The sequence below is a fragment of the Halyomorpha halys genome, unplaced genomic scaffold, assembly GCF_000696795.3.
Source record: "Halyomorpha halys isolate HHAL.00 unplaced genomic scaffold, Hhal_1.1 Scaffold1126.1, whole genome shotgun sequence".
NCBI lineage: Eukaryota > Metazoa > Arthropoda > Insecta > Hemiptera > Pentatomidae > Halyomorpha > Halyomorpha halys.
Genome location: NW_027107866.1, coordinates 50,354 through 63,075, shown reverse-complemented (window position 1 = coordinate 63,075; position 12,722 = coordinate 50,354). Strand labels below are relative to the sequence as shown.

Genomic DNA, 12,722 nt, shown 5'->3' with positions numbered 1-12,722 from the left:
TCAATATTACACGTATATATATTTATAAATATACAATATATAAATCTACAAAAGCTAAAAGACACACATTTTTTAATGTATGTATTATCTGAAATAATTATTTACATACATACAGTGCTTATTGTGTAACTTTACATAAATCTGCTGGTCGGTAATGTGGTACTTTTTAAACATATAACAATCTAGGTAAGCGAACTGAACTAATCTTCCATAAGAAACAAATAGGAAAGGAAAAGAAAGAAAAAAAACGAAATGAGGTAACTGAGTTCAATGATGGATGTGAATGGAGACGTAACGCACCCTATAATAAATGAGATCAGTACACAGGTACCTATAAAGCTTCATCCGACGGAATGCCATCGATTAACGTGGGATCTAGTTTTCTTTTCTTGTCTGACAGATCTGAGTTATCAGAACTACCCGAAGATCTTCTCCTCATCCCTACTATTTCACCATTCATAGAATTGGATCGTGTTTTCCTAGGCTGGTGTTCGGATATTGACTGAAATTTTTCTAAGGCGTCTTTAAGGGGCACTAGTCCGACAGCAAAAGGTACATCTTTCGTAGGCGACTTAGTCTCGCCATCGGCTTCCAGTTCTTTACTCTCACCCGGATATATTACAAAGCTGTTATCGCCTTCCTTTACTTCTTCCAGGCCATCATCTTCATAGCCCTCTTTATTGGCGTCATGATAGACAATATATTCCCCTCTGTCATCGATACCTTTTATATCATCACCTAAATCTGATTTATCATTGTACTCCACAATATATTCTGTCCCTTCATTTTGAATAACCCTATCGGAAACAACAAAATTACTCGAATTTTCTCCTTCAGATATGTCGGGTAAAACAGACTCAGGGTTGTCATATATGACATTTCCACTCTCGTAGACGACATAATTCTCATCTTGATTCATGATATTACCATCATTGTCTATAATATACTTCAATTCTGGATTCTTTTCTTCTATAACTATATTTCCAGACGATTCACTCATCATGGCTTCTATTTGATCGTATGATATGTTTTCATTCTGATCGTCCAGGCTAACCAACTGATAACTCATTTCTTCTTTTGGTTCGCAATTATCACCTGATAACATTTCATCTTCCCTCTTCTCTGTTAATTTTTTTATCGAATTTTCGCCCAGTAATGGACTATTTCGGTCATGATTGGTATCACCACAAATGAACCTGTCAAAATAGTTCAAGAGATCACCATCTTTGGTAAGATTATCTTTATGGTCACTCGTAGATCCTCTCGATTTATCAACTAGCGTTCCATGAACTTGATACCCTTCTATCTTCTCACCATTACCATCTATGAATTCTAGATGAACCATCTCTGATAAAGGTCGCTTATCACTAGTATCACAAGGCATACAGCCAGATAAATTCTTAAGTTTTTCTTTTAAATAGACAAACTGAGATAAAATTGACTTAGTCTTCCCAATTTTGAGTTTTAATTCTGCTATTTTTGTATTCGTACCAGCCACATCTATCGTATTTACACTATCGCACTTCTTCGTGATATCAGATAACTCTTTTTTTTGTTTAGCTAATTGTTCATTAAGAGATTTTAATATACTAACATCCTTTGCTGATAAAACAAATTTTTCAACTTTCTTGTTATCAGTTACTTCGAAAAGGACAACAGCGTCCGGTTCCAGTTCCGCTTCACTTAAACCACCATTTTTCAAATTCTCTATTACTTCATCATTTATAGGTTCCTCACTAACTTCTGATTTCACTTCGACATTTTTGGTTCCGTTTTCATCTTCATCATCCGACTTCATTGCCCTCATTTCCTTCACAATGAATGGTCTGGGAGGTTTTTTTACTTTGTTTAAGTTAGTATCTGCTACTTGGAGTTGAAGGTTTCCATCACTGTCCACTACTGATTTCAAAACATCCTCAGTCAGGGTCAGAAGTTTCCCATCACCATTATCGATAAGGATAGGCATGTTCGTGGGTAAACCGATATCTTTCAGCTGCTGTATGAACTTGGGGTCATCTTGCTTTGATTGGTCAGGTTTGGCCAACAGGGAGGACAACAGCGGGGAATCAGCTTCATCTGACAAATCCCTCTTGAGGTTCTCGATCGCCAATTGCGTATCCACATCCCTCATTATCCTATCTCTAAATGCAGTGTTAAGGGCTCCTCTCTTCCTTCCCCTCCGCCTTGGTTCAAAACCAGGTTTAGGCTTCATTCCATCTGTAGGACTAGAACCACTCACAATATTTGTGTCGATTTTCACATTTTTACTGCTTGTATACAATTGAGGGTTGGGACTGTTCCCCGACAGGGAAAGAAGAATCTGTGCAGACTCTGTAGGGCTACCGATTTTGGACGATGGATTTAAGGGTGGTCTTCCTCTACCCCTTCCCCTTCCACGGCCACTTCCTCGACCATAGCCAGCAGCTATCAACAGAATAAAAACATTTTAATAAATATCTTCTGTGAATACTATAACAAGAAAATAAATTTTTAAAATATATATAAATATGATATATCTCATTATCATTTTGTCTATTTCCAAAATATTTAATATTAAAAAGATTCATGATATTAAATTGATACCAATCTAACTAAATACATACGGTCAACAAAATTAACATATTAATTTACACTTCACAACAAAAAATGTTACAAAATCATATAGTTTCGTAGGAATTTAAAATAATGAAGGACCCCTTCCTTTATTAATTACAAACCCTCAAATAATAATCTTTCATTTTCTCTTTTATTTTTATACATTTTTATTTTTCTTAATGCAAACTGAATTATAGTTGTGAAGGAGTAAGGGAGTATTCCAAATTATTGCCCTAAAAAAAAATCATTGTTGATCGTAATAACCTATGAATGGTTCTTTTAAGTCAAGTGTAACAAGCAGAAAGCCATACATGTGATTAAATAATTTTGAATTTTCTTTTTAGTAAGTTTGATTATATTAAGTTTTTTAAATTGTTGAGGTGAAAAAAGTTCCAAGATGAATATAATCTATTCTATATTTTTCATTCCATAAAGTTTTGGGACAATTGTCCCATACTCATGCACCTTTACAATCCTAAAATTAAGTTATTCTAATCAACAATTTTTATCTATGTTATATACGTATATTTAAAATTCTTGTAATCATATTTACCACAGATTTGTCATATTTTCAATTTCCATATTGAAATCATTTCATCTATATAATCATAGTTTAAAATTGTTTTACACTACATTATTTAATTTATTGTCTTTCACTATTGGTGCATTCATCTACCTCTGTAGCACAAACCAATGCTCTATATTAGACATTACCTCTTTGGACTACATCAACATGTCCATTATGCTGTTTTATTACTTCCTAATTGATATGTCAAATTTTAATTTATTGGGCAATTTAAATTAAAATGTATGATTTTTTTTTATTGGACCATTTTTTTCTCGCAGATTTTTTATATTTATACGGCTAATCTATTTATTATATCAGCATAATGTGTATTTAAATGTCTTAATGTGTAATCTAATTGTCTGTATTTATCAGTTAGGGCTGGTTTATTTATTTAATACCAGATCGGCCTGGTGGGCCTTAGATGGTTAATGTAAGAGCTACATTATTTTTTTTTTTTTAACATTTGATTATGGGGGGAGGCTATACTCATACAAAAGACACCCCTAACTATATACAATGTTATAAATGAAACAAAAAATTAGCATAAAATAAATAAATTAAAATAATAATTTTTAACAAAAGATAAAAGTAAACTTAATAACAAAAACAATGACATTTACGAATTTAACAAAATAAATAATTGACTTCTAATAGAGAGAAAAAAATTGAAAGTGAATTTAAGAAAAAGATGAAGAGAGATAAAAAAAGAAATTAAGATAGACTAAAATTTTAGAGTGACAATAATAGAACTGATAAACATAGAATTTATAACTGGATGTCCTGCAGCAGCCTGGGCTTCGGTCTTCAGGTTGTAGATGGATTTTCCAAGTTGTAAGTAACTGCTCCTTTAACTGTAGGTAACCCGGAGTGGAACTTCATGAACCGTTTTTTAGATGTAATCCTCTATTGTCTCTATTTGTAATTCCCGATGCAATTGGCTGTTTCTTACAAACCAAGGAGCATCCACTGCAATTCTTATGACTTTATTTCGAAAAGATTGTAATTTTTTCCTTTTCGTAAAAAAGGATGCTGCTCCCCAGACTTCACAGCCATACATCACCAGCAGCCTGAGAATTATTTTCAAAATAAGAATAACTGTTTCTGATTTTAATTTGGGTTTTCTTATTGAGGATAGAATATAGTATTGCTAACCTTGCGTAGGTTTCAGCTAAGGCAGCAATCAGGGTGAATTCCTAGGTATCTTACTGTTAGGTTACTTGGAAGGATTCCATTTTACATTTTTACCTTTGAGTATCAGTTCAGGAGGGTCTGGTGGGCGTCTGAGAGTAAAATCTTTTGAATTAGATTTTTCAATGTTCAGACTAATCATCCATTTATTGAAGTAATGTTGTAGTTCATTAAGGTGACTTTGCAGAGTATTTCTAGCTATTATATGTCATCATGTTGAGAAAACACTGCTGTATCGTCAGCAAACACAGCTATGGAGGTAAGTGTAGACTGAATGATTTCGTGAACATAAAAGTTTAACAGAATGGGAGAAAGGACTGAACCTAGTGGAGTACTGGCATGGATTTGTCTGAGGGTAGACTTTGTGTCATTTACTCTAACAGAAAACGTTCTGCCATTGAGGAAGATGTCATATAAGTAATTTGGAGTGTCCATCCGCTTTAGCTTGTATCGGATATCTCTTGATGCCAGACCTTGATACATGTGCATCTTCTTTCTCACTTTTTTTTTAATAACTTTAATTTAAAATAATTTTCATTTTGTGGGGATTCTTAACATTAGAATCCATCATCACATTTTAAAAAATTGCAATTAACACCAAAGCACTTTAAGCAACAAATGTTCTTCAAATTAACAAAATTAATTGAAAGTTGTAGATTTTTCCGACATTAACAGTGAATTCCTGACATATTCCAGAAATTCTCGACTATTTGACAGTGCTATAAGAAACAGAATTATTAATGTACTGAGGCTATAACAAACCTGTTAACATTATTTAAAAAAAAAAACTTATTTTCTATTAAACGATTTGATGTTCTTATGCATTTTCAGGGATACTTGAAAAGTGGGCCAATACCATTTTAAACTTTTGAGAATTTTAATAATTTAAATTTATGAAAACTTTTTTACTTTTGTGTAATAGAATGGATTTCTAGATATTAATAATTTTTATTTATTATTATTATTATTATTGGCGTGACAGACCATGGAGGTCCAAGGCCGCACCCGATATGTACTAGGGAAATATATTGCATATTTCTTGACGTGGTTTTTCATAAGGATGGGTTTGTCACTCCCACGCCTATTTTTTGACAGTGCCACCCATAGGCTAACGGGTCTCACAAATATTGTGAATCAGTATTGTATAATCTTATGCTTGAAAAAAACCTGGGTAGGGCCCAGGGACGAACTCAACCTTTGGGTTGGTAGACAGGCTTGTTACCACATTGCTACCGTTGCCCCCAGAATTCGAACATTAATTGGCGATTCTGTAGTGACCAATAGACTTTCAAATGGCAAAATTATATCTTAAGGAGTTTTGAGCGGTAATCAGTATTGATAATGTTTTCCAAAATGCTACCAAAGAAAAGGTAATTTATAAAACATGGGTGTAGGTTTACTATTATTATTACTAGAAGTTTTATAAACAAATTCGTTAATGCTAATATGAGCAGTGAAAGAAACTATTTTTTTTCTGCTAACCTTGAGTACCAGAAATCAATGGTACTTACAAGTGGTCGGAGTTGCAGTACCATTGAATGTTTTAATGCTATGATTTCCTCCGGGAGAGCAGAGAGACTCCTTGGTCATCGAAGACAAGCCTTTGACCTGAAACACAAATGCAAAATGATTAATAACAATAAATGATAAAACAAAATGAAAGATGAACTTTTTAGCTTGGCAAATAAAAACAATTAAAATTTCTTAAAGGTGATATACACAAAGTTCAGTCAAAATTCCAGTTAAATTAAAAAAAAAAAATGTATATTAACAGAAATACATCATAGTGCTCAACTTGGTAGATAACATTCAGAGATTCAGGCACCTAGTAATCCCTTTCTACAAAAATTGAATTTTTTTATTATTGTCCCCACCTCATCTGCTTTGAAATACTTTTCCTTAACTATAAAGAACCATCTTTATCTGTCCAATTGTCAATAATTGACTTCCTCAAAGATTGCTTCATAAGGTTTTAAACGTAAAATCCAAAGAGCATACTATTCCTCAAATATTCTTTTGTCACTTCCATTTATAGAATTACTGTTTCAGATCATTTAATTTAGAGAGGATTTAAAACACAGTACTGAAGGCAAGTAATCCCTACAATTTTTAAGTAGGAATAAAAAATTAGCCTATTGTTTCTATTTATAAGTTAAGCAGAATTTTTTTATCAAACTCATATGAGAAAAGAAATAGGCTAAACTCAAAAATTATCACCAGTTTATTGGGACCAAATTCGGTCAACTAAGCCTTTCTGTTAAAGACCTTATGAGGCCTGAGCAATAACGAGATAAGATAGCAAGTTATTACAAATATTTCTTAATTTCAGATGTTTGACCATGAACATATAAATAAAGCACTTAGACATAGACATCCCTTCATCAAATGCATCTTTGAGAATAGAATAAAATTTGGCACTTGATCACCACTTATTCGCCCTATGTAACAGATTCCACAAACATTACAATGCCCTTATTTCCAAGAATGGTGTTAATATGAGGGCCAACTCACACTCCACAATTTAACTCACCATTCACTGATGAAAAGTTTAAAACCTTAACTTGTTTGACAGTTCTTTGGATTGATAAAACTTCTCAAACCAATAATTTTTATAACTACAACACTATTCTTCAACAAAATTTACTATAAATCAAATTTATATCATCAATATTAATAATACTAACTTTTTCTAGTAACAGTGATACTAGGCAACAAGGGATAGGCAGTTTAAAGGCAGAACCGTTATGGTCTTCCCCAAGTTGGGACTTTTGCTCACCCTCACCCACATTACTCCGGGTTTGCTATAGTAATTAATTTTTTTAATTGGAATATGATAAGGCAAGTCTGTATAGCACATTTTTACTTATTACACAAAAGAAAATATTTGGAGCAGTAGCTACCAACCAGTGGCCCTTACACCTTGGTGGTGAGGAATGGGACACATACATATTTTGTGTGGATTTATAGTTTACAATTTCTGATGTTTGAATATTAGTCAAAATCTTTTAACAGGTAAATGTACTATAAAAGTACACCAAAATGTACATTTTAAAGCAACATCATTTTCAAATATTTTCTCAAGGGGACCCCTCCTCTTTGCCTCAAGTTGGGAGTGGGGTTGGTCACATGTTCAGTTTCTGGCTCAGAGGTCTGTAGACATCCAGAACTCCCAGAGTGGATTGGGGACCACTCGTTTGAAGTAAACAGATGTTAAAGATCACTTGTTACATAAACTTGCTGAATATGAGTGAATCTTCAAATGTATTTTATAGAAAAAAACTTAAAAACTTATCAATTATAACAAAATATATTCATATATCTTCAAAAATCTTTTTAAATATCAAACGTTTTGACCAACCTGGTCATCAAGAACAATTTTAATTTCACAGTCTCACATCAATCATTAAAAAATTGCAGGATATTCTATCCAGGTCTAATACAATGTAGTCAAATTAACCTATATATGTCACTATTTCATTTAAAAATAAATTATTTTATTTGCATTTTTTATTTTTACAACTATTGTAAATAATAAGGAGATATTTTATTGATAAATATAACCAGTCTCAGACAAAATATCAAAATATACATCTAAAAATTACCTCAAAAAATTTGGCAGCTTCTAGTAGTGGAGTGAGATTTTCTTCAGAAACACTGGTCTCACCGCAGTACATAAATTCCACCAAAGATTTTAAAACAGAAAACTTCATATCTTTGAGCACTATCAGAGGATGGTTTCCTAGTTGTCGCTGTGAAAAAGAGAGTTTTTATTTAAACGAGTAATGTATTATATAAACTACATAATTAATATAACCTGAATATCTTAAATTCACAATACGTAATTAAATGTATTTATTAATGGAACCTTAGTATATCAATATTCATACATATATTAATATTAATTATAAGTAACTACTACAAATTTTAATAAATTTATTAATAATTTATTGACATCATAGATCTTGATGAAAAATGGACTGATACATTATATTCAATAAAATCTTCATCCATGTGAAGAAGGACCTAAAGTCAGCCTCTTCAACTTATTTCTTTTAGGACTACTATCAATGAGAATAAAATGAATTAATTAATGGAAGAAACAGATTTAGCTGAACAAAAAGAATCAAAACAAATCTCACCATCCATTTTAATTGAATTGAAAAACAAAGTCCACAGATTCATCTTGATACCGAATTGAACAGTCACCAACCCCTTTGAACTTAATAATTTAGTTTTAAGATTCACGAGCAGCCTTCAGCTTCCTTTCCCAATGATAATCATTTTACTTTGACTGCGCGGATGAGACTTTACTTTAACTTTTAGCTCTTCATTCCTTGAAAGGTGCTTTTGCAAGAAATAATGATCAGTTGTTTTTATTATCGTTGCTTCATGTGTCCTTTTTTTTTTTTTTTTTTATTAAATCCATCCCCACTCCTTAAAATAAGTTATCGCTTTACTTTATCATTAATGACTCTTCAGCTTTCTGAAATTCTGATTTGAAGAAAGATAAGAGACAATTTCGTTCCATTGCAGCCCATTAGAATACAACACTTCTTCTATGCCAATTGGAAAAGAACAAGTCATCTCACTAAATATCAAATTGATGCCATCAGACTGTAAATAAACCAAACAACAAATTATTGACATAAGAATCAAGTCTATTTGAAAACCTTTTAAATTTACTTTAATCTTTACAATCTTGAGCAGATTTGTACTACTGTATTACTAGTACAATTGAAGTAATAATGAAATATCAACATCAGTTATTTTCCATGTGCTATAACGATGTGGAATTTTCTACCACAAGTAAACGGACAAGTTATGAAAACTAGTCTAGGGATAAGATAATAAACAATTTTGACATATTCCAATAAATAATATTGACATACATAACATGAAGTACAGTAATAATAAACACTCAACCAAAACCTTATATACGAAAGTTTATGTAACTAAAATCATAATAACTAACATTAATACATAATCTAATAATATATAATTACATTTAGTAAGTATATAAATAAAATAAAAGAATTTCTACCATTCAGAGATAGTAAATCATTACTTCAGTTATCTTAACGTTTGAACAATCAGCATTTACTATTACATAAAGCTAACTATATTACCACTTAATATACAACAAGATAAGAAAACATGGAAAATAAAAAATTTAACATCAGAAGATTCGGTATCATAAATTAATTACATGAAATAATTTTCATCACTATAATATGCTACCATAAGTTTATTTAACAATAACAAATATTATAAAGATCAAGTTATAATACTAATAAACATGCTCTCATAAATTTATATAATTTCAAACAACAATACTAGCAATAAAAATAAGTTTCATACATAAATGATCTTCTGTTATTAAATGCAAATAAAAATTCATTGGTTTTATGATCAAATAAACAATCTATGAATCATTGATTATACAATTATAGTAAGGCACTATAAACGGGCACACTAGAGTAGATTTAAATTGAAATTAATAACCTGACCAATAGTGCCGATGGTCATGAATCGTTAATTGTGTATTTTGTATTCTTATAATAATAAATTGTTAAAATGTGGTTATAGATTTATGATAACATTACTAAATGATAATCAGTCAATTTAACCCAAAAAATAAGAATTAAGAACATCATAATTAAAAAGCAACCTCGAAATATGGACTACAGGCAGCGAGGACGGCTCGGTGGACTTTCAGAGTGTGCGTGTTGCACATGAGGGTAACATCAACCAACGACTGGTGTTCTAATAAATAACCAAGGCGTGTTGCCAAATGTGATGGATGCTCATCCCATTGTACCAGAAACTGCGTACCATCCATCCTTCTAGAAATTAACAAAAAATATATTAACCAATAAATATTAATGCAACTATACTATGAAATAATAACACAATGAATAAAACTTAGTAAATACCATTTAAATAAAGAAAATAAAACTGAATGAACAGTTGATGAATTTTAGTTTTAAACATTTTCTACTTATTGCCTTTTAAATAACATTTTAATCATATTTTACACACTATAGTACTAAAGTTTCAATAATAAATCAAACAGAATATCATTGTTTATAAGTAAGCTAAACATCAAGAGGTTATGCTGTAGCAGGTACTAATATTTTTCAGGATACTTTTTCTAATTATGACAAAAATATTAAATATAAGAGGAAAATGTCCATAATTTCAGACACAGAGTGATAATAAACTTATCAATGCTCTACTGAAAACAAGATATAAAATGAATATTTTTGTTTCTTATGCTTTGAATTTGGCTATTTTCTATATAAAGAATACAGCTATCAGAATGTACAAGAATTCTTAACATTTATATTATTTGTAATATTTGTCCCTCAGGAAATTGAAACTATTTCTATTGACTAATTATAGATATAGCTCAATGTTAAATAAGATTTGCAAATGTTATTTTAGTTCCTAGTTATTTCTTTACAAAAACATAATTTCATGAACATTAAAATTCTACTTTAAAAACTACACAGGCAGAGACACATTATGCAGATTAATAATTCAATGACAAAGGTCTTTTTTTAAGCTAAGGTTTCTTCATATTTAAAAAAATAATCTCACAGATTAGATATTCAGTTAACACTTTTAGGCATAAAAAAATATTCTACAACAAAAAATATGATAAAACACTAACCCCAAATCTACAGTTTGAATCCATCATTTGAAAGTATAACAAAATAAAAAGATATTTTTGTGTGATAAAATTGTCACTATATTTCACTACAGACACTTGAGTCATGGAAACAAAATTAATAGCAAACTACAACTTCATATTCCAATTAACTTAATCAAATGATCAACTTGTAAAAATATTAATAGAAATTATCAGGTGTTGCCGTGTACGAAATAGGTATTTTAATAACACTGAATTCATATGTGTAAATATAAATGAAATTATTGGTTACTAACAAGAGGATAATAATATCAACAATACTTACAGAGTATTTAAATAATTGATATCAACAGAACAAAACAAAGTTTTAAAGAAAACTTAAATAATGACTACAGAAATCAATAAAAGGACTTAATAAGGAACCTTTTAGTAATTCATGTCTGTTTGAATCAGAAAAGTAGCATACTTTTGTTAATTTTAACAATGCTGCATTGATTTCAAAATAAACCTTTAGAAACAATTTACATAATGATTTGTCAAAGATAGTTCAGCAAAAAAGGATAAAAGATAAAAACAAACCCTATTATTCCTTTGCTCTTTTCTTTTAATGTTAAAGATATTAATAATAGGGACAATATTGCTATGAAAACAAAACCCTATCTCTGACAGATGAAAATATGGCAATTCTACAACATAACCTCAGTTGAGTTGAGATAACTAAGCATCAAACTTGTCATATTTTTCTATATTGGTTATAATTTGTTAAATTAAGGGGTATTTCGGACTTAAAATTAGATATAATGATAAAATTCTGAATGATTATAAACAAACGATAACAGAACGTCAAAAAATGGTTAGAAATTTCACTTTTTTTCAGTATTTTACTGCGTGAAAAACGAAAATGGAAAAAATTCATGTTTATTATCACCAAATTATCGCGCCTGAAATAAGCACATATGATTTTAGTGATCAGCCGATCTTACTTCTATTTACCCAGATGATACTCCTTCAAGGCTACTCGAGGATATCCCCCGAAAAATGTTTCTGGCAACAGGAATGATCTTTATAATATATAAATACGTGGGTACTTACTTGACAAAAAAATCCTATGGGTTTATCCTTTGCTATTTCTTTTCTAGCAACCCACATCCAAACAAAATGTCCACCATTTTAGAAGGTAATTGCCAGCCAATGTACTGGGGGGTAAATAAGCAAGCTCCTCATTTGTAGCCATTCTCACTAGGCAGTGCTGAGTTTGCGGTATACATTTCAAAATATTTTTTTAATATGTCCTCGCTTAGAATAAATCAAAACTTTAATCTTTACTTCTTTATATCAAAAACGAACATTCATTTTAAAATCTTTAGACATTTCTACACATACTAGGATATTCGTGACTGTAGTTTCGATCCCTCTAAAAGTAATCTCTCTTTGAATACGAGAATATCTATTCTTATCGAACCCTTTTTTTAGGTCTAAGATATTCCTCGTAATATTTTGATAGTGTATGGAACAATTTTCCTTTATAATAGTTCTTCCCATTCATTATTAAAGTAATAAATTAAATTTGATATTTTCTCAGCATTTCTACTTGTTATAAAATATTTTTTATCTGCCTTAAACAATAATCTATGACATTGTACAATATCTATTTAAATTTCAATGTCAACAAATAGAAAAGTTTCTTCAAGGTTGCTAATAATATATTCTATGTAAGTA

General features: G+C 30.5%; 1 protein-coding gene across 4 annotated transcripts; it reads right to left on the bottom strand.

Annotated features, from left to right (window-relative positions):
- On the bottom strand, positions 1-12,252 carry LOC106688421 (uncharacterized). Of its 4 annotated transcripts, none has more exons than XM_014432863.3 (5): positions 12,096-12,252; positions 10,020-10,194; positions 7,954-8,100; positions 5,863-5,959; positions 1-2,424 (listed from the first exon to the last, which is right to left on the bottom strand). In XM_014432863.3, exons 2-5 carry the CDS (start codon positions 10,188-10,190, stop codon positions 332-334), a joined length of 2,508 nt encoding a protein of 835 aa, XP_014288349.1. In that variant the 5' UTR covers positions 10,191-10,194; positions 12,096-12,252; the 3' UTR covers positions 1-331. The 4 variants fall into 4 exon arrangements, with proteins under 4 accessions (XP_014288349.1, XP_014288350.1, XP_014288351.1 ...); XM_014432864.3 differs by lacking the exon at positions 12,096-12,252 and adding an exon at positions 11,329-11,959; XM_014432865.2 differs by lacking the exon at positions 12,096-12,252 and adding an exon at positions 11,025-11,248.
- Positions 12,253-12,722: the final 470 nt, after the last annotated feature.